The sequence below is a fragment of the Anser cygnoides genome, chromosome 5 (assembly GCF_040182565.1).
Source record: "Anser cygnoides isolate HZ-2024a breed goose chromosome 5, Taihu_goose_T2T_genome, whole genome shotgun sequence".
In the NCBI taxonomy this organism is placed as follows: Eukaryota; Metazoa; Chordata; class Aves; order Anseriformes; family Anatidae; genus Anser; species Anser cygnoides.
The window spans coordinates 50,252,474-50,279,132 of NC_089877.1; the positions used below are offsets into that span (position 1 = coordinate 50,252,474).

The following is a 26,659-nucleotide window of genomic DNA, read 5'->3' on the forward strand; positions in this document are numbered from 1 at the left end:
GCACTCAAGAATTTAATAACCTACTATTTTTAGATCTGTCTGTTTTAAGTTTTACAACTGAAAAGAAACAAGCTACTCAAAAAAGGCAAATATCTGAATTTTCAATGACCCTCAAGGCATAAATTTTAATTTCTTCGTTCAGTAAATCTGAATGATTTTTACCCTGTCCCATCCATTTTGACATTAACTGTGCTCTTGTTCACTTACTCAGTAGACAGCTGGAAGTGCCACTACTCTTGGCTTTATCTGGCTCTTCTTTCCATAAATGTAACTTCAGCTTCACCTCTCTCCCCCTCAGCTCCTCTAAGCGGAGCTACCCACAATTCTCACCATATATACTGGTGAGAATTATATAAACCAGCAAATACTGGTTTAGTTTTACCCAAAGCCTGATCTTTTTCTGTGAAGATGAGGTAATTTTGTGTATTTTAACACACTCTGGAAAGATCCCTGAAGTATTTCTGCATCCTGTCTCCACATATAAAAAAGTATAGACAAAACTATTTTGAAGTACCTCATAATTTCTAATTTGTTCCCCTGCTTGTTACACACAGAGTCACCTCTAAGGAGCGCTGCCTTCAAATGTGGTTTGGGATTTCTGTTTTTAATTGTGTTTTGTTTTGTTTGTATGATTTGTCTCAAAAAAGCTTTACAAGGGCTAAATAACCTTTCAGTGCAGTGTCACGAAAAGAAATAGCTCTTGTTCATTTTCAGGAAATAAGATGTCCAACACTATTGCCCTGTAGGTTGATGAAACTGCCAACTTTATTTTTATTCACAGACAATTCCTGAACTGTATGAGGTTTGTGTGTAAATACATTTAATTATAGCATACTGGCACTCTATTTACAGATTAGATACTTGTGGTTTTTCTTTGGGAAACAATGCTTTCTACCCAAAAAGGTTTTTGCTATTCACAGTCGAACTGTGCTGTTAACATTTGATAGTTCTTGAATGCAACACACTTCTTTAAACTGTTAAGGAGTTAAAGCTTAGAGAACAAACTTTGGTTTCTTCACTCAAACTGTAAATTAGTCACTGTAATGAATTCATTAACATCGTTAAAAAAAAAAAAGTAATGCTTAGCAATAGTATACTTTGCTTTCCAAAACTTGAGTCAATGTTTAAATTTTGCATGGATTTCAAATCACTGTTGGTGGCTTGTAGTGTTCATCCAGAGATTCTTAGAGCATCACACTTCAAAACAAATCATCCGTCTTGAAGCTCCGCGTGGTCTGACAAAAAGGCTCTGCCAAACCAGCGGGCTGGTGGCAGGGGGGGATGCGGGGGAGAGCGCTGACAAGTGCCGTACTGCGCGTGGCCTCGGCTCCCAGCACAGCTCCAGGACAGTGGCTGACTCTCTTCGTGGTACATGCATGTGAAGTCTGGATTACTACAGTTATGAAAAGTTACCACTTGCAGTAAGGGTTGCACTGCAAGGCTGCTGTTTCCGTCAATATCCACGGCACACTCGATCCATGGCCAAGCTTATTCTGCAACAGAGAACAATAACAATGAGAATCTTTTCAGGCTCTCTCCTCTCACACTGTTTCCCAAACTGACTGGCAAAGCAGCTCCTCGCCTTCTGGGTCGCACGTTCACTCTGCCTAAACTACCAGTCCTCCCTCCCGTTCCCTACCCCTCTGATTTCCTCCCTCCCTTTTCTTCTGCTTGCATGACTCACAAGGTTCCCGTCCCCTCACATGAACTACACCCTCCCAGATCGGAATTTCAACACCATGCTTCCCTTGCCACTACCCCAGCACTTCAGCCTGGACCCTTATTTTCCTGTTTTCCTGCTACAGGATGAGGACCCAGAAGTGCTGTGGTCTTCCGAGTCAACAGCTGAGGGGGCAGAGGAGAAAATACAGCAATGCCCAACTCATTTTCAGTGTGACATTGTACAGAAGTTACAGGGCAACACCCATGTCCTGTACAACCCATCAGTCATGCTATTTTGAAGTTATGCCATACAGTGGGATCCTCTGACTGGCTTTAATTTCACCTGTGGGTTTCCAACAAGGAAATTAAAGGCTTACTGGGGAACTGGGTGCTTATGAGTGGGAGGGAATAACAATGACGTGTTTTCCAAAATTAGCATTCATAGTTTTAGAGTCAGAACTTTATTAACAGAATGGCCAACAGAGGAGAGCATACACAAGAAGCCTGTAGCGTTACGCTTCATCATCCTATTAGCTTCTGCATTTTTATAGCCACAGACAAAACTACGCAGACTGCCTGTGAACCTCCTTACCTGTCAATGGGGTATCCTCCTTCACAGACGTTGACCAAGGCGTACAGCTGTCTCAGGGCATACTCATACTGAAATAAACGTTGTTAATGATTTCCAGGATGACGAGCAGTTATTGTTTATGCAAACTAAGTTGTGGAAGTACTTTAGAGATGCTATTAACATTCAAGGCACTTATTTGCAAGTCTTGATAATCTAGTACTACACTAAATAGATTTTTCTTCTCTGTACTTCGTTCCTTGAACTTCATTAGGTAAATTCAGCTGTTGCTACACATTACCCTTAGGGAGGGCCCACCTAGCTAACCAATTGCACTCAAAAAAAACCAACAAAAACCCACCAAAGAACCCAATCAAACAACCGCCCCCTCCAAAACTCTAAAGAGGAACTAAAAGTTTAACAGAGCTATGTGACCTCCTAGTAGCCTTGCTGATTAGAAGTTCCAGATGAGAGATTGCTTCTGCTTTTGATTTGCAAATAGTACTTACATCTTGTTCAATTGGCAGCTAATTCCATTGTTTTCTGCTAAAATCAATCTTTTTTGCTGTTGATTCATCCCACCCGTCTGCTTAGGTTACCTTGCCTGACATTGGGATTGGGTTTTCTGGAATGGAAACTGACCTCTGTTATTCTTGGCTAAACAGTGCCTAGCACAACAAGATTTGGTCCTCAGCTCGGATCCCAGGAAGAACAGAGGGTAATTAAAGCCCTAAAACAGAAGTTGCTCTTGGGAGTTCAACCCCAAGATATCACGGATATCTTGATAGTATCAGTGAGGCTACTGCAAGGAACTCTGCAACGTGCAATCAGAATAGAGAAATCTGAATGTACTGTGAAGTCAGAGTGGTGGTGCTATGTTTCTGTTTTACTAGTAGCGATGCTTTAAGCAGAAATACAACATGACTTACTTAATATTGGGATTTCTGGGGAAGGAGCTCCTGAAGGGATACCCTTAACTATTAGAAAGTATTTTTGTTTGCTTTTTACTAAGGGTATTTTTAGTAATCTTCATCTACAAGCATGGTGGAAGTGGTTTCCTGCTTCCAAAAACAAGTCATCCTTTCTCCAAAACTAAGCTGTAAGACTGCCCCCAAGCTAGCTTTTTAATAAAAACTGATTTTGCAGACCTGCTTATGACTACCGTGCTTGTTTTACCAGTATGTGTATCAGGTTATATCTAACACTTGACTTACCAAGGGAGAGTGCCAGTTGAAGCAATGAGCTTTGAAGTGGTTCACCGCTGACTGGTAGCAGTCATAATTGCTGATGGTCAATCTGTCTGACAGAATTTGGTTGGTTTGTTCTCTTGATCCTGTTATTAGCGTAATGATCTTCCGCATGGATTCCTTGATAAATTCTTTAGCCTGAATATAAAACAAGAAGAACTTTAAAACATGCTTTTTCTGAGCCCCAATCTGAAGACTTTGAATTAAATTTCTCATTAAACTATTCTTGGCCTTCAACTCTTTGGATCTTTAAGGGATTCAGTTTTGCCTCTTATATTTGGCACAATCGTCTGGATCTGTCTCTTAACATACAAAAGAAAACTACGGAGACGAAAACACTCCTGGTGCACAAAATAACTCATCCTCCTTCTGGAGTTCTGCCAGAAGACAGTACCAACACTGGCTACGCTTTTGCGGGAGCTTTTGATCTGGAAGACTTCACTTTTACTGTGACAAGAGTTTCTCTAATACCAATGAATAACTCCTCCCAGCAAGAATTTCCGTGGAAGGCGATAGGGAATTTCCTGGCAATACAAGCTGTGAGGTTGACTATCGCATTTCCTTACATCTGTCTTGATAATTACTACTTAATATGCCTCAGGGAACAGATCCCTGAATTTTAAGGAAGAATAAACCATCAAACAGAGGTTACCAGTCTGAAGAGTAATTATGTTACAAATTGCAAAAACTGGAAAAAATCCCACTGGTTCTGGGGTGCAGCTTCTGGCATTGCTTATTATTGACATAAATCTGACCTTACACGCAGTGTAGTGGCGTTTTTTGTTGTTTGCTTTTCATTTAGTTTCGGTTTTCTTTACTTACCTCCAGGTGCGTTTTCATCTCTGCAGCAATCTTCTTAGCCTCATACATGTCATTGGTAGCCATCAGCTTCCGTTTCATGATAGCAAGAGGCACATCAGGACTAGGTGTCAGGTCGTAGTGTTCTACAGGTGGCAGTGAAATGGGGGCAGCTTTCTTCCCCATGCCCTGAAACTGCATCACTTTCATAGAGGAGATACTCTGAAAGTTAGAAAATAAACAAATAAACCATCGAGCAGCTCGTAAGCAGTAAGTAGTGTGTCTTGGCTTTGCTGTGCAAAGCTAAATCTCTAAACTTGTTTTATTAGAAAAAATAAAGAAGTTCATAGGGTTGTAAATTTTTTTTTTTCCTCCTTTTTCCAAGATCAAGGCTGCCAAATATCTAGGCACTTTTATTTCCAAATCTCTAAAGGGAAAAATATTGTCACGTTAAATTACCTGATATTTTGACAAATATTTAAAGTATTTCTATAAACACGCTGAATAAACAGGACTGTTATAAATGATGTATCACCTCTTAGCTCCTCCCGTTCAAGGGAACAGCGTGCTTTATAAACATTACATGAATATTCACAATATGCCTGGAAGGGACTACCACACTTCTTGTACTTGATTGATGTGAAGAGTTAAATCACAGGCAGAGCTTGGAGGACAACTTGTATCCTGTATTTCCTTTAGCATCAGTATCATCAGCTCTTAGATGCTAAGGGATTTTTTTTGTGTGCGATGAACAGTTTCATTTCCTAAATCAACAGATTACATTGTTTTTAAAGGGACAAATGTGTAAGGCAGAAAAGGTTCTAAAATACATCTGACCAGGAAGCCCACTCACATACATACCTTGTTTCCATACTGCATCACATGGCTGGTGTTGGTGCGTTTCTTCACCAGCTGAAACTGCTTGTGGAGCGTTTCTTTTCTTAGATCCTCCTGCACGAAGAAACTTCCATGTAATCACAACTACTTAAATTCACCTATTACAAAAATGTGAGGAAACCTGGAAAAGGTCTTGGGTGCCAGCTTGTAGAAGGAAGTATAGGGCATGAGCTATACAACCTTTGAAAGACGTAGAAGTAAAAATGGAAATGAAAATTGGACAGGATACTCCCAAATTGCTTTTAGTGACCACCTGATCTCCCAGCAAATGTGCAAGAAGGGAGGGGGCTCACATAAGAATCCCAGACTCGTTTCAATATTGCTGTTTTCCACGCTGCTAGCAAGTGGGTTAGCTACAGTTCAGTATTTAAGGAGCTCTGATGAAGAGATAAAACTTACTGAACTGCCCAATTTGTTTAACAAATTTGGATATGTTGTCTCAGATTAGTAAATTAAGATGATGTAAACTTGAAACTAGAAGCTAGACAGTTTCTAATCTAATAATACATTTAAATAAATTTAGTTGCCCAAATAAAGATTATATGGTTCTGAATAGTAGATAAATACTTTTCTCAACTCAATTGGTTGTTTTCAGTCTCACACGAAAACAAAGATTTTCGTAAATCCTTTAAAAGAACTTAAGAACTTTTTTTTTCTTTTTTTTTTCTTTTTTTTTTTTCCTAAGCATAGTGATATTCATGCATGGAAATGCAGAAACTTTATCTACTAACTTACCATATCTGAATCTTCCATCCAATTCACGCTGTACCAGTCACCAAGATAAGTCTGCCTTTCATCATCATAGTAACATGCATAAGAAGACTCCCTGGGATTGGCAGCAGTTGTTGCATAAACTGTAAGACCAATGGAAAGCAGATTTTGGTTTTGTTTTGTTTTTAAAACACCCCACCCCCTCCATGATTTATGATATACTAAATATATAATACATACACACGATATATTTGCCTAAGAATTTTGGTTGTCAATCATTTACTTCTAAATAACAGGAAGGAAAGAAGCCTATAAGCCATTTTGTTCATCAGTGTCAGTGCTGTTTAAGAGCTCCTTCCTTGCTGCCAACCGTGCGGTTTGGGGCATTTAAACAAGAATAAGCGCTTCTGGGGGGAAAAAACTGTTAAAAACTACTACGCAAAGAACTGCCGGACAATGAACACTGACAGCCTATATATTCATTTTCCTAATTACAAGGATGAGAATTTGTTTCCAAGCTTAGAATAAATCCTATAAATCATTTTTTATTCCAGAAAATTCTTTTTCTAAGAAATATTCTCTCCAGGGTAACACTCTACACTGAGGGAAAAGCTAAACGAACCTCTACAAGATCTGACTCAAACACAGCATTTCCAGTCTTCCCTTACACAACAGAAATATTTTAAACACTTCCTTGTAGATATTAATACAAAAGCCATTGTGGCTTTTGCCAAAGTCAACTCATAGCATATTTGCATGACTGAAGAAAAGTCCAAGTTTCAGAATGAAAAAAGTTGTGCATGTTTTTCCTATAGCTAAAGTGTTGTTTCCACTTGGAGGGTATCTACAGTTTAATAGCCAAAAAGAGTCTCAAATCCTGTCCGTGCTGTAAAGTGTTCTTTCTTAGCATCTTTTCAAATGCTTACTAAGTAACCAGTTAAACTTTGCAGGTCACAACTGAAGGCCGGCAAAGACAGCCTCCTTTTGTAATACATAAATTGTTAATTTTCCACCTTTGTAAATCAGTAGTAGAGCTAGTAATAAAACCAGTCACCAGACTGGAAATTCCTAACAGAATAAACTTTGAAACATGCTGATTCACTGAGCGTTTTTGAAGAATCTCAGCTATGAACCATTCTGCATGAACTTTCTGTAAATCCCTGACAGGGTGTAAGTCCAGGTGGCTGTTGCCAGACTGCTCCGGGGCCCAAGACCCAGGAAGCTGAGGACAGGCATGCGCTTGGGTCTTCCCTGGAATCAGAGCTTCAAAACCATGAGAAAGCCAGAGCATCTGGTCTCTCAGACACCAAGCAGAGCTTGAAAAAGTTGTGACTCATGCTAATGAAGGCTTAGCTCCCAGCTCTACAGCAGAGAGATTAGGAACCCTGAAAACTCAGTGTTCCACTGCCTGTATTACTGCCCAAATCAGGGTAGCAAACTGCTTGGCAATCACGTACCATGGCTGCCTTTGCTACTTAACGGAACCATCAGCAGGAACTTCACCCCTGCTGTTAAATAACGCCGAAGCTGAGAAATGTCAGTATAAACCAGGTGCTACCCGTTAAGGGCAACCATGTAGTTTCTGAAAAGAAGTACTTTTTCAACTTCTCATTTGCAAGAAACCGAAAGCCTAAATGGTCTTCCTAGGACTCTGTTAGCTCTTTAAAATGAACTTCTCATAAATGGAAAACATTAATTTCTCTAACTCTTGTGCATCCCTGCTAAAGCTACACATGCAAGTGCCTACAACCTCTCCTTGATACAGTATCTGTTTAGGTCTTGCCTAAGACAGGCTGAGAAATCTAAGCCCATTAAGTTAACTGATTGCTCACCATTGATATGATCAGCCAAATGATTCATCATAGATCCAGACTCACATGCTTCAATGTAAAACACCATCTATAAAACAGATCAGAGACCTTAAGAAATTCCATGAGCAAATGGAGGAAAGTCCTTCAGTGTTTTTCAACTGTAGTTACATGGCCTGCCCTGATATCCCTGAAACAAAAGCTATCCATAATGCTACAAAAACAAAACATGGAAGTAAATAGATCCATTTTTCTTTTTTGGGAACTAAACTATACAGAAAAGGGAAAACAATCACAATGAAAAGATGCAATCCGTCTCTATAGAATCCATAGGAATCTAATGAACAATGTGCAAAGCACAAATCAAAAACATGGTCAATCTTTAGGCCCAGCAATGTACCACTATTAAATGTACTATTTCTGGAGCCAATGGTTGCTTATGTGGTCCTAAATACAGCCAGCCATAGCAGACAGATTACCACAGAAAGTTGCTTAAAAAAGGCTACCAAAATGTCCTAAATATTAGTTTTTCTGCTTAAAACAACTTGTGATGAAATGAACACACAGGATTTTCTAAGAAAAGGTACAGTCTCTTCAGCTACATTAGTAACTGTAAGAATAACATGAGGCATATCAAACTTCCTGTAGAAAGAGCACAGTCTGAAGCAAACAAAGCACAGGAAGGACAAGTCAGGTATGCATTATGAGGGTGCGGTAGTTATACATGTTTCTCCACTGTTGGTCAGAATATATACGTTATCGAAAGTCTGGCCTATGGCTGTGCTGCATCAATTGCAAATAGCATCAGTGAACTAAAAGTGAAAAGGAGAACACTGGAGAGGATCAGTCCTGTAAGTTCTAAATCCTAATCCAAGTTTAACTGTGTGGTACCAGATTCCCTGTGCTTTACATGACACTGGAACTGAAGACAAACCGTGCTCCACCATGCCAGCTGCTCTTTTAATCACACAACTTCTGATATGCTTCTTTACCTTTTGGTATTTCTTGTGATGATACATGTACCAAATAGTCTTATTCAAGTCCTTCACATGAAGCTGTAAAATAAGAAGGCTTGTGTTAAAACCACTGATGTTCAGCACACACAATTCATTTAATAGTAATAACTACTAACTGTTGTGAATACATTTATTCCTTCCCCTTAATTATATCCAGAGTTTTGTACTTCTGAAACACAACATTCTAGTATTTACCACTAGAAAAGAAGGGTAATGGTGCCAAATGATGTATGTATTGCACTAGATAGCCAAGGCATAACCATGTAAAACAGAAACTGGGATAATGAGGAGAATATTGCTCCTTTTTTGCCCCCCAATTCCCAATATTACAGTGCATTGAATATTTAATGTTTTAGATGTAGTATTTAAGTATGTCACTTGAAAGATTTTTTTTTTTAATGACAAATTCCACAGTACTCCCCCAAAATGCTTACATCATCATCAGGAAAAGCTAGAAGTCCTGGAGCTCCATGGTCAGTGAAATAAACAAATACATGATCCTTGGGACCACTGTAAAGAGAAAATTGCAAACAAATTTTTCTGACCACTCCAACCTAATTTTTACCACCATAAACACTGTCTGCTTATCAATGCCAAGGCATGTCAAAAATTGAAAATAATGCAGCTGAAACACCTCATGCTCTTGGTAGTAATTTTTCTTCCTAAAACATACTATTTTGCGGGCTTATGAGAAGAAATGAGTATCTGGAGGAGGAATAAAAACGGGGGTAATACAGCTAGTCCCCCAGGCATGGAGGATCAGTCAATTACACCTCATGTTTCAAACTGAAAACTGATTGCTGACCGGGCAGAGGCTGGTACTTGGCAGGCCTACAACTGTTTTTTAATGCTTGTCTGAGGAATCTGTTTTACTGTGGGCATTTTAGTAAAAATTGAATCAATTTATAACTAAGTTATGGTAAGGCACCAGTAACATGTGATAAACCATAAAAACTTTTGATAAGATCCTTATGTGTATTTATGTTCTACCTTCCTGTGATCTGTACGGCCTTACACAGCCAGCTCAGCACTGACCTATGTCTCTGCGAAGAACTGATCTATAAACAAACTCACCCATTACACTAGACTGGTATTTGTACTACCTGGCTCTGCAGATGGCTGAGCACTGCATGCTCGCAGGTACAGATGCCCTAAGGTCTGCATGGCACACTGCTTGCAGCAGAATTTTATTGCAGTCTATATCAAATAGATCATGTTTGTGATACTAAGGTCTTGCCCTAACAGCCAGATCTGCAAAGGGATTTTTCTTACAAATCACCTGGAAGATTCTCTAGAAGGCTTTCAGGCAGAGGAAAACAGTTCTTGCCCCACCCAAGAGCAGAAGGCAGGGCACTGACTGAAATTCACACAACAGAGCCTAGCAAAGAAAGTGCTGGGAGGCATTTTTCTCTCTCTCACTCTTGACCGTAAGTGCAAAAAATTGGGCCAAGGTGAAATGTAAATAACTAAGACTTTTGTAACTGGGTTCAAGTTGTCTTCCTGAGCAGCTAAGAGTCTTTGGCCTTCTGCATATCCACTCCTTTATTTGACTTATAATTTCAAGGTTTTACAGGCGAGGTGTGTTCTGAAGTATTTTTTTTTAATTAGGCTAAAGAATGCTTTATATTTGCTGCTTGGCTCATTGCAGATACTAGAAAAGAACAATCTTGTAACTGTACAGTGATTTATTAACTTTTTACCAATGTGACTTGCATAGATTATTTTCTATCTCAGCTCTTCACGAGGAAGTTTAAACAATTGAGAGCAATAACTTACTCAACTCTTGCCCTGCTCCTTCACTGTTTTTTTTGTCCCCAGTGCCAGGGCAGGACTCTTCTATTTTGTTTCATTGCTTTGTCTCTAAATTGAACTGTTGGACGAAATAGGCACTTACGGAATTTTACTTACTTAGGCTAATTCTTCCAAATGGTCAAATTTATATTTTAAAGTTTTTACAGGAACTAGTATATATAGAAAAATATAACATGATATAACTGTCTGCTAGCAGTACTGTCAGAAATATGCCACACCTTAGAAAATAGGCAACATACTTTTACATCTCATGTTTGTCATCTAAATGACAAATACTTTAATATAGCTGACACTGTCCTCAAGATTTTTTTATACCTTCATTTATACTGGACTCCATACCAACCAAATATCAGCAGTTGCTTGTTGGTGCTAGATAGTTTCAGAACCCAGAACCACTGTATCTCTAATACGAATGACCTGGAATTGCCACCAATAGTCTTGCCACATTCTCGAGTTGTAAAAGGCTCTCATTTACCCTCTTCTTTTGCTGAATTCAGTGCCAATGTACAACTACACATGCAATTATTTTCTAAATGAAACTTCTCTTACCTTTTCAATACTTTTCCTGATCCCACGCCTTTCATTGCTTCCGCATCCCCTCTAAGAACAGCAAGGAAGTTCTTTGGAGTAACATCCTAAGAATTTAAGAGGATTTAAATTAAATGTGATCATAAAAACAACAACACAATCTTCATTTAGAAATATGGTTTCTGAAAGTCAGAACCCATGCATGGATAGCAAGTTTAGCTGGCCCTCGATGCTCAGAAACAGTACTTCTTCAGTTTCCTGTATTGCTCATATTGGAAGTAATTCCTGTTCCAATACTTCAGCACTTAAAAAAAATAAAAAGTACAAGCCAAGCTGAAAAGTGCTTTTGTATTAAAATGAAGATTTACTAATTCTGTATAGTTATCATTGGAAATCCACATTTTTGTTCCTACTTAAATTTCTGGGGATAAAAAGAAGTCTTACTGCCACTATGCAACTCAATGGTTATAGTTTCTCAAGATTTTTGTTCTGGTGGTGAAGCCAAATAAAAAGCTCCTGCCTTGCTCCACTTTCAGCTCTCTCTTCATCCCTACATCCAGGTCCCTACCATTACATTACGCTGGCAAAAGAATTTCTGGATCTAGTCTTTTAACTGTATTACTGGTATGGTCTGGAAGAATAATAATAAAAAAATCCCTAAAGAAATAATTTTGATTTTAGTTTCACTGACACAGTTTCCCATCTTGAACTTAACACACCACCCCCACCCTTAACTGCTGGGTTGCATGCACAGACCCTTCCTTTCAATCTATCACCACTAGCACATTAGGCACTGATGACTCACTCAGATTCTGAATCATGAAATCACCAAGTGATTGCATTACTCTTCTGACTTAATGAAACAATTCGTCTTACAGAGCTGTTCTTCAGACTGAGCTATAACAATTTTGAATGAAAGACAACGTAAGGATTTGCTTTTAAGACCACTGCTTCACTTCCAAACATCTAGTGTTTACATTCATCTAATGAACACTGAACTTTATGCCAAATCATGCATGTGAGTAAGCTGGGGGTTTTACACTATGTGCATTTTAGTGTGTAAGGTACAGTCTAAAAGGATTTATCCAGAGCACTGGCTAACACTGAACCTTAGCTTCCCTGGGGAATAGTGTTTCATTCCTACCTCCTTTGTATAGTCCTTGGGCACTCCAGCGTACACATCTGTGCCATTAGGTCTATTAATGACAATGCCTTTTGTGGGATTCCTGAAAGTTTAAAGGGACATAAATATGAAGAATTAGTAATGCGCTACACAACAGCCACAGAACAACTAGAAAAACCTTTAAACTGTCCTGCCTGGCAAGCTTACCTTAGGCAGTACGAGTACTAGTACCATGCGTTGTTAAGTCAACGTAGAATAAAAAGACCTTTTCACTTCAGTCAGTTAATAATGCTCAGCCTCAGTGTCCTTACCCTCACAGTACCTTCAAGTATCCTGCCTCAGATTGTGTAGATTAATTTGAGAATACAGGCAGGTGGTCTGTTATACTATTATTTCCCTGCTTTCGCTCTTGTCTTTAATGCCCTTTATTCTCTGCTCCCACTGCTGCTGTGCATGTGAAATCTGCTGATTTCTGCTGGTTTGTCTCAGCATTAGAGGCTGTATAAGTGAACAGTTTTACATTAAAAGCAATTACACACTCTAGACAGTGACCAAGGATGTGACATATACACTTCCTTGTTCAATCTGCTTTCTGGGGATTAATCAATCTGATAACATCTTTTCAATAAAAGCCTGTGAGTCATACGTTGAGCTTCCCTATGTTTGTGTTTTTAGGTTATCTGTTGAAAACTGTTATGCCTGGGAGCTAAGATCAATTGCTCTCATAACAATGAAGAACTGACAAGGAGCTCTGGAGTCCTCAGTACCAAAACAGATGCTGAGCTGTGGATAAAGGCTTAGAAAGCTCAAGAGCACGTTCCAAAGCAGACTTACTGTGCTAACGGATAAAATGTCTCTATGCATATCTCAGGCAGTTTTAAAAGCTGTTCCTACAAAACTACTACAAATTTAAAAATATTGGTGACTGTGGCATATTTGTAGCAAGCATAGTTCATTACCAGTTCATGTTCAACACTTACTCGTCATTATCTGCAATGTCATCATACATCATGACAATGATCTGTTCATCTGGAATTCCATTTCGGTGTACGATCTGGTACGCATGGCACACGTCTGCCTGGAAGTAAGCAGGTTTTCATTACTGGTTTTAATGGAGACTTTAATGGACCTTTGAGAGCAGAAGAAAAATAGCTTTGCCAACCTAAGATCAAGCTATTGTCCAAAAAGAACTCCATCCTAGTATTTTAATTTCAAATTTAAGAGATTGAGGGTTGTTAGTGGGCTGAAATGCACAGATTCAATCCAAAACTCAATGCCTTTCTCTAACTAGCAATAGCTGTATTAATAACAAAGACTATGGTTAAAATCTCTCCACCTACCTATTTCAAATTCCTATTTAAACAGAATCCAGAAGTTAACTGATACTTGTTATAAATAACAAAATTTAAGAAAGGGTTCTCAGCAATGTTCTGAATTCTGCAAGGAAATCTAAATGAAAACGTTGTGCACTGGCAGACAGATTCAAAGCAGAGGAAGAAGGAGTTGGATTTCCACCAATTTCAATTAGTTCTGCACCAAGCCTGCATGAATAAGCATTAAAGACTGTCCTTGGCTCAAACAAGTACAGATTACCAATCTCAGCTCTGCAAAGATTTGGTTTTCGTTTGTTGGTTTCTTTTGTTTGTTTTTAATTTTGTTTTACTACAAAACAAAACTTTGTTTTTAATTTTAGTTAAGGAAAAATTCCTTTTTAATTATGTATTTCTCGTAAAGTGACACCACAGCAAGTTCAGGGCAAGAAAATAGATTTCAGTGGAAACCAGAATTGCAGGCTTTCTATTCAGGCTATTTTTCTGACCTGTACAGGATATGAATAAGCACATTTTCTTTATAGAACTGTCTTCTGATGGCACAGAAACAACAATACTCATTAAAGCACTATTACAGTAAAGTATGAACCTCTACCAGAATGTTAAATTCATAGTGCCCTCAGCACATAATAATTTTTTTTTTATTATTATTTTTGACTTGCAGCCTGTGAATGACTGAACAGGTTATCAGCAATCACACTTAAACTCCTGAACTACAACCCACCACATGTAAGAAAACCTGTGCAGATTTAATGGAAGAAATCTCACCTAACAAATAAAAACTCCAAATGTAGGCAAGAAGCAAGCTTTAAAACTTAATTCTGCAGAACTAGTCTAGTCTGCTAATTCATACACCAAATTAGAGTGGCTTATGTGGACCTCCTAAACTTTAGTTGGCTTAGGTGCATTAGCGATTTCCACTAGTTTAACTAAAAAGATGCTGTAAAATCCTACCACTTTAAAATCCTTCATCTCCCAAGTGTGGCTGAAAAACAGCAGGCAGTTGTGCAAGGCTCTGGGAAGGGCGAGGCACATTCACTATTAAGGAACTCTCCCACAGCAAAATCTCTTCACGCAACCAACCCTGAACGTTACACTATCCTTCCTAAAGCAGTTCCATATCCTACTACACGAGTCAGGCTAGGCTCTCTCCCACCTGTCCCAGGCAATCTGCACTGTTTAGAGCTCCCCATTTCCTTGTACAGCACTATGGCAGCTGCTGCCTCGACAAGGCAAAGGCAGAGGTTAAACCCAGTCAGAAAGGTACCCCATGCGATACAAAACACTGGAGCGCAGATTTGACTACACACGTATTTGTTTTTCAGAAGCAAGCTGGGCAAAAGTAGTAGAAAACACTCATCTGGGCTTCTCTACACGGACTGATGAGTAGACAGATCATGGATCTCCTCTCACCCTTGAGACATAGTACTCTGCTTCTGTTAGGCTGACAGAAACAGCTACAGGCTGGCAACGCAAGGAGATGCTTAGGCTTATTATAGTGACAAAATATCAACATATTCAACTAGCAAGTGTCTGTGCTCCCATAGATACGTGGCTGGCCCACAGAAACTTTGGAAGTGCTCTAAATTAATACCCAAGTACACAAAATTAGTTCAGCTTTGTAAATGAACGTTAACAGCTTTTTTTGCTCTCCTCTTCTTTTTCTTCTGATTCATTGACTGTTTGCTCACTATATCTTGTCTCACTCAAATCTTGGTGGTAAATTTAAATGGGTCATATTCCCTACTGTGGATGGAAACAGATCAGTTTGATCAATTCCCAGCAACCTTAACTTACGCCTGCTTGGGGTTTGTCCCAACCTTTTAAGGCTTCTGCTAAGAGAATTATGCCTCCTGGTAATGCAATGGTACTACCAGCATAGGCTAGAGTAGCAAAAATACATTTTGCTGCTAAAATTCCTTTGGCTTAGCTAGAATAGTTTACAGCAAATTACTTCTCGTGTGTAAAGTTAGCTGACCAGACAAGCCACCTTTGATGCCGGTCATATGCTTGTCCTGTTTCCTCCCACACACAGAAAAAAATAATCTCTATAAAACCAGAATAGAAACAGCCTGCTGCTAGAGTAGGGAGGCATATGTGAATCTAACTATTTCCTGTTGATCAGTAAGTGCCTATCAAATATTGCTGTTTAAGCCTTGTTTCTTCCAGAAATATTTGTGGCATGGCTATACATGTATAACACCATAAAAGAGACAGCTAACATTGTTCCAGGTCTCTAGCTGGTGTTATTCTTGTTGACTTTCTACATGAAATGAATGCTATGAACATTTACTGTATAAAATCATCACCAAATGCAAGTCATGCTTTTGTGGTCATGATTCGGTGTGGGTAGCAGCTGCCCTGTTATCAAGAGCAGAGAAGAAGAAGAGGGAGAAGGTATATATAGCTGTACAGCTGCTCCTGCGCAACCCAGCCCAGGTGCCAGTCGTAACGGAAACTGTTAGTGGGATAGTTCAGATCTTTTATTCCCAAGTTCCTCTAAACCTGTTGCTACATCAGCAAATTGCTATGGAAGACCTATGCTTAAATTCACTTCAGTAATTAACTCTTAGATCTTGAAATCATGGGGATCAGAGGTGGAATTCCCCTATTTTCCTGGAATGGACATTTGGAGAAAACTCTAAAAGAACACAACAGCAACAAAAAGGCAACCATCCTCACTCTCCTCTGTCATAAATCTGTTTAAACATTTGAGTGACACAGCTTTTGAGCAGAATGTGTTTTTTTTGTTTCTTTGACAGGTCTGAGAGCGTTGTCAAAACGCTTCTTGATCTCCAGCAGGCTTGGTGCCATTACCACACCCCTGGGGAGCCTGTCCCAGTGCCCAACCACCCCCTCAGTGCAGAACCTTTCCCTACACCCAGCCTGACCCTCCCCTGTCCCAGCTCCATGCCGTTCCCTCGGGTCCTGTCGCTGTCCCCAGAGAGCAGAGCTCAGCGCCTGCCCCTCCGCTCCCCTCGTGAGGGAGCTGCAGGCCGCCATGAGGCCTCCCCTCAGCCTGCTCTGCTCGGGGCTGAAAATGTCAGCCATGCTTCATTCCTGTCCTTAACCATCAGTCAATCAGCCAAAACCCACAACTGTATTAAGAATTTAGGAAAGCTTTTCCCATAGCTTCACTTACAATTTGATAAGCACAGTAAGGAAAAGCTAATTGAAGCTGAGTAGCCAAGGCATCCTTCATGTCCGTTAACTGAATGACTGGAGAAGTTATACGGACCGTCCTGAACAAAGTAACTGCTCTGGTTCAGAGTGTCCAAAACTTTGTCTAAGTACAATCCCTGACCCATAAAGCTCACTAAGTGCACGACTAAAAACAATGACCAGAAATAAAACCATGTATGCAAATTTAGAAGTTTCTATTTTCAGCATTTTAATTTTGCCAGATTTTTTAAGCTATGTTTCCTCCTTGAGTATGTGCTCTGCCTTTAGTAGGACTGCATTTCACAGCAGGCTTCTCCATTGACACTGTTCATTTTTGCCTTTTGGGGTATCCAGACAGAATTGGTCTGTCTCTCCTCTTGATCTATTTGTAAAACCAACTTTAGGTTGGAGTTAGCTGGTACAATCACAGCAGTAAGAACAAGAAACACTGTTTTTGTCTAATCAAAAATAGTAAAGATATGGGTAAAAACACTGAAGAACAGAGAATCACCAAGCATAAGGCTATACATAGGCTAGCTCTGTAATAACAGGGAGCCTATCACATTAGGCTGTATACTATACAAAACATTTAACATTTATGTTAAGAACTTGATCAGATAACTGTAGAAGACAAGTTTTGACCATCCTGATGTGGAAACAGTCCGAGTTCATGCATCAAAACAGAAAACAAGTACCCTGCAAGGTGTGAATCTGAAGTATAGATAAGTGCAAACAGTGGTTTTTTTCCTTATCTTGCCTACACTTGAGGTTTGCACCACTGACAGCGGATTCCGACCACTGACAGATAAGTCTTAGAAGGAGTTTCAGATTCCTTGAGGTTACAGGTGCAAACTAAGTTTCTGCACGGTCCGCACAGTCTTTACAAATTTACTGCTCCTGGAGTCTGTACAGTGTTCAACGATGGACTACCTTCCCAACAAATTTTCATGTATGAAATTAGAGACATTTTTGAAAGCGAACCTTCTCCCCCTCCTTTTATGGTTGCATACTCAGACGAACACATCCTGTCACCAGGTAACTACTGCGGAAGGTAGCAGAGTATGTTTTGACTGTGCTGTGTGCAGACAGCATGCAAAACAACGAGCTCACAAAACATTAAGTGTAACACATACATGCAGTGTTATGTATTAACTGTACACCGAACAGCTGAACTGAGCAATTGAAACCCAGATATGTGTCAGCTGAGGTTTCAGCTTACAAAGGGATATTATGAGTGCTTAGTGGCATTTAGGAAATAGTGTCCAGTCTGGTAACAAGTAACAGTCACATTGAGTATCTACTTACAGGAAGATTCACATCTACAAACTCTTTTGTATGCAGGCTAGATCAGAGAGGTTCTGAAGAAGAAAGGCAAGGGCAGGAGGAAAGCGAATTAGAGTACAATGTATTTTCTTCTGCAATTTCTCCTTTGGAAAGTAGAAGAATTACAAAGAATCAAGCAAAGAAATCAGCAATTCTGAAGCACTGCTTAGTTTTCTGTTAGTACACATATTACTCTACTGAAAATTATTATTCTACTGAAACTTGTATGTTCACTGTAGCACAACTTTCGTGATGAATGAAATACAGTACTGGAAGTTCAAGTCTGATTTGTGGTTCCACTGAACATGTCATTTAAACACAGTGCTTCTGCTTCCTAGCTGGAAAGTAGGGACTACTAACACATGCAAAGACCTTAGTGATCAGTCTGCATAACATTTCTAAAAGTCTGTAATAACTCCTGAGTTCTCTGCAGTACCTTTCCTCCTCTGTCCAACTCTCCTCAAAAGTATCTATTGTTCAGCCAGTTTTGCAGGGAAAAAGTTTTCCTCAATTTCTGATACCTGAGACACCCTTTTCCAGCTTACACTTTGTAGCAAGCGCACAGTTCCCTGACTAGCTGCTGGGCCTGTCACCGAGTATGCCCTCCTACCGTGGCTGCTCACTCCTGCCCAGCCCCTAAGGTTGGCCAAAAGAGGCAGCTAGACAAGACAGCACAGGCTTCTGACGCGCTGCACCTCCTGGGAATTAATTCTTTTGTAAGAAGCTCGGCACACTGACTTGCCCGGAACAGATCGGTAGGAGCTCAATCCCATTGTGAAGGATCCTTCACGCTGACTCTCTTATTTTATGGCTCTGATTTCATAACTTTGACGGGATTCTTAATGGTGTTCTGATTTTTGTTCCAAACGCTAATACTATACCTGAAACAAGAGGTAGAGGTTAAAATACAGACGTTTCTAGGATTTAAATATTACAGACATTTTGCATTGCTAGTCAATGTTGTCTCCAGAAATGAAGGTGTTCAAAGAAACCCCATTCCCAATTTTCTAACCCTGAAAAGTATTTACTAAACTATCAGCAAGTGACCACACTCAAAAGTTACTTTGCTGGTGTGAAATTCTGACTTAGCACTGGACACAAATACTTAAGCGTACATCTTGTGTCCTTCATAACTTCCTTACACCTGGCAGATGTACTTGCTACTGAAGGCCCACCCGCAGAACTATTAAAAACTCTATGCCTGGGCCACTGCAGAAAAGGAATTCTCGTGAACCACAGCTTCCAAAAAGTGATTTTATTTAAGAACAAATGTTACAGCATTAACTCCTGCTAGTGGAAGGGAGCCAATGAGACTGGTCATAGAGCAATGCAACAACCAAAGCACAACTCAGAATAATTACACTTAGCCACGCCAGGAGGGGCAGTGATAAGTACAACACTAGTGTTTTTGCAATTGTTTTCTGTTGAGATTTCAGCTTTAAAAATATCTTCCTTCAGACTTCATTTGAAATAGGAATAGTCTATGATAAGGCCAATAATATATCACCTATGGTTATCAGGTAATGGTTACAGCGCAAGGAGCTGCCAAAATCCCTAAAGCCAGTTTGCCCAAGCATTATGCTAGCATTTGCCAGTAACAGGTTCTTCTTCAAGCACGAGAACGTTGTCAGTCTGGTTCACCAAGCTTTAAGCTCATTACTGCACAGAAAATACCAAACCAACTGTGAGCAGAGGAGGAGGAGAGGCATAAATATAAAACCCAGCATGCACAACAAACACATGGTAGGTTTCTTTCTCTCTCAATCCACAGAAATGAAGAAGATAAGGTCTCACTATATTTTTAATGCAGCTGCCTGTAGAATAATCATTACTTAGGAAGTTTCAAGAGTTCAGCAGGTCACTTCGATATATGTACCCAGAACATTTACTACAGCCTAACTTCTAAAATACTGGTTTTGTACACTAGTGTGTCAGTCTCTGTTCCACCTTAACTAACAATAGCCTAGTAAAATATTTTTCTAAGGTTTAGAAATATACAAATGTATGCTTTAAGTCAGAATTAAATGGACTGTGTTCTCCATGAAAGCAAGATGTTCCCATCTAACAAAGACCATGTTTAAGCGTAGATGAAATCTGTTTAAGGGATTGCCCAAGAATTCCCCAAAGGAAAAAAACTGCTGTAGTCTCCTGACTGCTGATTATAAGCCTTGAACTTAATCAGAGTTAAGTCACAGTCCTGTCCATCCTGACACTCGCAACCAGACCATAATTCCACAACACTGGCTTTGACAGCAGTGTCAATTTTCAGAGTTCCTGTTTCCTTTTCTCCTCTTTCCACCCTGCACCCCAGTGCACTGTGTCTTTGTTGTGGCAGCACAAGTCTGTAGCCACGAACTGCTTGCCTTAGAACACAGTGAGCAAACTGATTCAGGCTAAAAAGAACCCTTGTCCTTCACCCTACAAAAACATACTGTAGATCTACAGCCTTAGCCAAGACTTTTGCTGGCAGAGAAGAAAGGGAGATATTTCATAATGTTAGGATATAAGAAATCAAATGGACAGAAACATGCATGTCTCTCAAAAATGAGGTTTAATTCTAGACATCACTTATTCACCTGCAAGTTGGGGTCAGATGCTCTAGCGTGGTAATGGAATATTTAGCCTAAATGATACAGGTCTCCCAAGATACAGAAGTACGACTAGAGGAAGAATATACCTCCTACTGCTAACGACAACTTTTCAAAAGATGAAAGGCTGGACAAAGTTGTAAGCAAATAAATTCAGATAGTAGAACGAAAAGCAGAGGGTAATTCTTGGGATGAGAATCACAAGAAAAGCGCAGGCTGTGCATCACTCCTGTTGCTGTTCTTTTAGAATACTCCACACACTCCTGGAAGTCCAGAAGTGGAAGCACTTGCCCAAATGACGTAAGGGCTGAGCTAACCTAGGTAGCTACCATCTCCCTGCACATCCCAGGGCAGGCATTTTCTGGAGCGTGGTCAGTGTCAGCATGTGGGACCAGCGGTCCTTACCTGGTGTCGATAGTTGTACCAGCCGTTTGAACCTGCAACGATCACCACCCAGTGCTTGCCTCCATCTTCAGGTTCTTCCAGGGGGAACGTGCTGATGCCCAGAGCACAGCCCAGCAACACAACCACTTCCAATATCATCTCCCTTCTTTATTTATTCCGCAAATGGGAGGAAGAAAAAATCCCTAGTGAAGAAGTTTGAGAGAAATAGATCAGAGGACATCAGTCAGAAAAACAAACCCAAAGCAAACATCAGCAGTAGCACAACTAGATGCCCTTCTTGTGTGTGCGTGCGTTTTAAGGACAATTCAACCCACAGTGTAATTTCTGGTCAGATCTTTCCTTAGCACCAAGCTGCTACTAGTTACAAGACTTTTCTGTCAGCTTTCAAATCTAACTGAAAGCAGTTCTGAACAGCACAACCAAGTCTTTCAGCTCCCTCTGGTTGTTTTGTTCTATAGTAGCTGCCAGTGACTAAAATCTCTAACACAGAACAAGTACCACTATCAAGCATTTCACAGATGAAACTTTTTCAGGGTAATACCGTTCTCTTGGTCTTTTCTGCTTGGATAATTTACTGGTTTCTACTGACTGGCAACGAGCCCAGTACCATCAAGTCAAATCCCTGGTGATGTGGGCACAATGATACACAGACATGGAGAACTGCTCGGGAGTGCAAGGTCAGAGGGCCACAAAAGCTCTCTGTGCCCACAGCGCCAGCAAGGGTGGGGACAGCCCTTAGTGCTGTTTTGCACAAGACACAGCCCTCGCTGCTGAGGCTGGGGGGAAGTGCAGGCTGTGAGAGCCTCACGCTATTTGTGCAACCTGTTATGCTGGTGGAGAGCAAATGTGAACGGGTACCACATGAAAGAGCAGTATTCTCATCTATTTTGCACAATGGTTAAGCGTACGCACAAGCTGCACAGTGACAGAGTAAGGTCTGAGCCTGTGAACCCAAATTCAGAAAACCAGAGCCAGAGGAGAGTTTCGAGTCCAGGCAGAAATGGCACTTTCTGCTTTCTTAAGAGGACTACAGGTAGTGTCCCTACTAGTCGGCTGCCTGAGCACCTTGATCGTCTGATTAAGTTCGGTATAAAACCAAACCATCTGACCATATCTAACAAAAAGTTTGCTTTTTTGGTCGGGGGTGAGTAGGAGGAGGGTTATGTTTACCTGTCACACAGCCTGCTGCATCCAACGTGCCATCCTAAAGCAAAGTCCCTCTAAGAACTGCAAGCTCTTGGCTGGGATTTGATACCGGTCTGGTTACAAAAACAGATTCTGGAGGTTGATCACTGCTCACATGCATGTAAGAGGTTTTGTAAGGGTGGAACAGTCTACTTAGCGTGGCTTTTTCTGGAACAAAAACTGGGAACTCCCCAAACGTACTGTGTGATCAGAAAGCATAACGCCAAAGCTGCCACAATGCCAAATAACTAAACAGTATCGAAGTCAGTATTGGTTTACCATACTATGCAATATCAGTTCCACACAGCCAGAAACATCCATGTGCAGCCCCTCAAACGGGGCTGAAACAGCGAAGTAACCAGCCTGCTCCCAAAGCAGCTGCGTATGGTGAAGGCTGCTCAGGTAACGTGTAGTATGGCTCTTTCTGAGACTGGATCTTCTCGTCACCAAGAGAAGCAATGTAGGTAGTAACAGGAAAGAAACATTATAAATATTTTTGAACTTTTTGTTTTCCTTTTTAATGGAGCTAGCACAAAGTGAAGGAAGTCACGTTAGCACACTGTTTATTCTACAGGAAGAGCTATTACCACACCACTGAACTCCAGAACAGAGAAGGAAAAATAGAACCAAATGTTAATTGCTGTGACAACGCTTCTTCCAAAAACTCATTTGAATCTAGTACACTTATCTTTCGGGGATAAACCACTGCTGGCGCTGCCTGCAAGCACGAGATTTGGGAGCAAGAACAATACTTGATAACTTACCAATACAGGGTTTGCTGAATTATTAGCTACTTCAGCAGTTAGATGTACATGACGGAATGAGCAGTAATTTCCTGCAATTTGATAGACAACTGCAATCTCTCATGTTGAGCTGCAGTTGTAAATTCTTGTCATGGTGCTGCCATAGAATTTGTATGCCACGTCTGCCTTGTCTACCTCGTCACTTCTTCAGACGGCTCAGATAACACACTAACAACTGCCTTGAAGATAGGCTTTGCTTACAACATCCAGAAAAAACCACCACCTATTCCATTGCCTATATCACGGCTGAGAGTCATATCAAGTTGTTCAAAACTTTTGTCAAGTGCCAAAACATGCCATGGACTAACAAACCTATTCCTCCCCAGCGTTCAGTTTCAGGGATACCTAACTCCTGAAATATTAGACAAGAAAAGAAAAATCAATGTATTTTAGACCGCACACATAGAGATCTTAACTGAGTTTGACACGCTGGAATATAAAGCCAAGTTTCATGCGAACAGATCCCTCAAAGCTCAGCATTTGTTTCACACAAAGAAATCTCGTCCATGTTAATTAAAGCATAACTTCTCGCTTCTCCAGCTAAAATTGTTCGTACTTACAGGAGAAGCGCAAAGAGGAAACAACCAGTTCAAGTGATCACCGAAGGGCTGGAGATCCTGCCACATGAGGCTTAGTTCTTGGAGATGCAAACCACAAATTCAAATTCAGTGGGTGCCAGGAGAAGCCGCGGCACTGCCAGCCGCTCGCCGGGCAGCACGGTGCGAGGGCAGAGCCTGGCAGAGAGGCACCCGGCGCACGGGGACGGCCGCTGCTGGCTGGCAGCTGCTGGCACGTCACATGACGGAGTAGCTTCAGAGAAAACACGTTACTGAGGGCCATGGGCTGAACTGGAAACAGTTTGAGTGTCTCAGCTGATGGGTTCACAGCCTGGACCACGCTGACGCAGAGCTCTTGTCGCCAGGACCCCAGGTGAGCAGGACACAGGCGCTCCAGCTGCCAGCCCCGCGGCGCAGGGGAATGAATGAAGACTGAATATTGAACGACGACTAAGCTACCAGCCCGCTCAGGCAATCCCTCCACAAGGAACTGAACTGCCTCCTATGCGGCACAAGGATATGCAGATCCTCACATTTCTCATCTCTGCCGACACAAGGTTGGGAATGGTACAGAAGTGGTAGGAAAACAAGTGCCAAGCGATGTTTGTACTGTGTTATTAGAAAGCCACCCGTGTTTTGTCATGGATTAGTTAGGATAGAAAACACTCCTCTCTTACAGTCTCTAATGACATAATCCCACTTATCTTTTTCCTTTACTATAATTAAATCATATTAACAATAGAAAGGGAGAAAAAAAAAAAAAGCCTAGACACATCTCAGTGCATTAATAAGCCACAATTAACAAATGCTCTGTTCCCCAAGGTTTCTCAAGCAGCTTTTAAGATAGGCTTAACCATTAAACACACGCGCAGTGCGAATAGGTCTTCCATTTCTCGTTTCCAAACACTAGAGAAAAATAAATACATATTTCTGCTTGGCTTAAAGAAAGAAAGCCTTTGATTGCTCAGGCAGGCAATTTAAAAAGATTGCGTTCTGGGTTGTGTTGAAAGAGTACTTGACCCACAGTTGAGAAGAGAAAGTTCCCGTCACATGCTATGTCTTCAGGTTGTATTAGAAGAGAAACCAGCTCGGCTGACCAGCTTACCACAGGCACGTAAACAGCCTTTTTTTTTTTGAAAGCAAGGAATAAAATATCTGTCACAAGCCACCCTAAACGCATGCAAAGCAGGAATCTTACCACACGAAACAAACGTGATCAGAACTGAATCAATCGTCATCAACTGATCAAACATTGCAGAACTGAAAATTCACAAGACCATTTTAGAGCTTTGGCTGACCCTCCAGAAATAGGAAAGGATTTCATCAGCTCTCCCTCGTCTTCCTAGTGGAAGAGTTAACCTTGCTTTGGAGACCATGTCAGGAGAAAGGCACATCTCGCAGACATGGCAGGTTCAGCATCCGATCCACGCACACAGGACCACGGCATGTACAGGCACAGTTGCACGGCCCCGGTAAGCAGCGTGACCAGAGTAATTCACTCACCTCTTAAAACCTGCACGTGCTCCTTGAGGTCCCTTAGCCATTTTGCATGGCATTGCTAGCACACTTCCCTGACTTACTACAGAGGGATGCTTAGCAGCGCCTCTGGAAGCAGCCAGGTCCGCTAGAATAATTCTTCGGGCCAGCAGCCTGCTCCCTCTGCGTCCCCAGCCTTTCCTTTGTGAAGCGCTCCACTAAGATCAAAAGCCTCAGAGCAGCAAGATACCAGGTCATGCTACAGAAAGTACTCGTGTTGATCAAAGTATTTTCCACTGGTGTTTAGAGAGATGTTGACACCTCAGTAGCTTAAACTCCAAATAGCTCAAGCACAGCCTCTAAGAGCTGCATAAACAGAAGCCGTATGCACATTTTCCCTTCGTATGAATTAACAACAATCTTGGAGAAAAAGAACAGCCTTAGCTAATCAGCTGATCACTCCAGTTCTTGGAATTTTTTTTTTCTTTCAGCTGCTGTTCTTATGACCTTTAGTTTTCAAAACATTTTTATGACCTTTTAGTTTTCAGACTCAAGGCGCAATTCCTTTTCCCAGCTAGTGTTTGCACGCTGCCGGTCCCCGCGACATTTCGGTGCTGATTTCTGCAAACCACGCGACTCGCGGCAGCCCTCCTCACAAGAACCTGATGCCTGCAGAGCTCCGCCAGCAATGTTCTACCTACTTGTGCTGTCCGGCCCGCAGGCTGAAGCGCCAGAACCGCCTCAGCCCCTGCAGAGTTAGCCTGATTTCCTTCGTACGCTTCCAGAGGAGGAAGGAGAAGTCTTTATGACCGCAGCCTCCGATAAGCTACGTTTTGAAGGAGATGGAGATTAGGGTCTCTGTCGCAATTCAATTATTTACAGAGACTACAAGTAAATGAATCAGCTTAATTGATTAGGACTAATGCACGTAGTGGCTAATACACCTTCAGAAGATGTATGAGCCGTTTGTAACGCAAAAGCAAGAATTCATTACCACGGTAACTCAGAACAACTTAGAACATTTCAAACGCTAAATCAAGGCACCCGAAAGCAACTTTAAACTCATCCCGCTGCTTGCGGGCTCCTTTCCCTCAGCAGCAGAGAGGCGGCACCATTCCCCAGAGGGAAAAAATAAAAATAAAATAAAAAGAGGCATTGTGCGAGGACGCTTGCCGTGACGGTGACAGCCCGCCGGACCCGCTCCCGGCGTTATTTCGAGCACTTCGGGACAGAACCCGGCAGCTCTGCCTGAGGCGGCAGCTCCCCACACGCCCCCCAGCCCCCCGGCGCGCTGCCCCGCGCTAATTACGGGGGTAATCAGCCCCCTCGTCGGGAGCCATTAACCCCCCCACGGCGCAACAAGGACCCCCAAGCCCCACTCTCGCTCCCCCCGCCCGATGCCCGGTGCCGGGGCCGGAGCCCGTGCCGCCGCCAGCCCCGGCCCCCTGCCGGCCCGGCCCGGCCCGCCCTTACCGCGCTGCCTGCGGGCCGCGGGCGCTGTGATTGCGGCGGGCGCGGCGCGGGGCGCACCGAGGCCACCGCGGGCCGCGGCGGGCGGGCGGGGGCTGGCCCCGGCCAATGGCGGCCGGGCGGGGGAGAGGCCGCGACGCCCCCGCCCCGCCGCACTACGCGCCCCGGCATGCCCGGCGCTCCCCCGAG

General features: G+C 41.7%; 1 protein-coding gene across 3 annotated transcripts; it reads right to left on the reverse strand.

Annotated features, from left to right (window-relative positions):
• Positions 1 to 743: 743 nt before the first annotated feature.
• LGMN (legumain) lies at positions 744 to 26,624 on the reverse strand. Of its 3 annotated transcripts, none has more exons than XM_048070523.2 (14): positions 26,474 to 26,624; positions 20,980 to 21,161; positions 13,151 to 13,248; positions 12,192 to 12,273; positions 11,069 to 11,154; positions 9,142 to 9,217; positions 8,684 to 8,746; positions 7,716 to 7,782; positions 5,908 to 6,026; positions 5,137 to 5,226; positions 4,300 to 4,497; positions 3,445 to 3,615; positions 2,255 to 2,322; positions 744 to 1,493 (listed from the first exon to the last, which is right to left on the reverse strand). In XM_048070523.2, the coding sequence occupies exons 2-14, from the start codon at positions 21,115 to 21,117 to the stop codon at positions 1,454 to 1,456; spliced, it is 1,296 nt and encodes a 431-aa protein (XP_047926480.1). In that variant the 5' UTR covers positions 21,118 to 21,161; positions 26,474 to 26,624; the 3' UTR covers positions 744 to 1,453. The 3 variants fall into 3 exon arrangements, with proteins under 3 accessions (XP_047926480.1, XP_047926481.1, XP_047926479.1); XM_048070524.2 differs by lacking the exon at positions 26,474 to 26,624 and adding an exon at positions 25,702 to 25,724; XM_048070522.1 differs by lacking the exon at positions 26,474 to 26,624 and adding an exon at positions 22,150 to 22,173.
• Positions 26,625 to 26,659: the final 35 nt, after the last annotated feature.

Excerpts from the sequence above, each read along its gene's own strand:
- LGMN (XM_048070523.2), bottom strand. The coding sequence starts at position 21,117 with ATGATATTGGAAGTGGTTGTGTTGCTGGGCTGTGCTCTGGGCATCAGC. Across the intron at positions 3,616-4,299 it reads AGATGAAAACGCACCTGGAG|GCTAAAGAATTTATCAAGGA; the intron begins GTAAGTAAAGAA and ends TTTTATATTCAG. Across the intron at positions 2,323-3,444 it reads TCAACTGGCACTCTCCCTTG|TATGAGTATGCCCTGAGACA; the intron begins GTAAGTCAAGTG and ends CGTTTATTTCAG.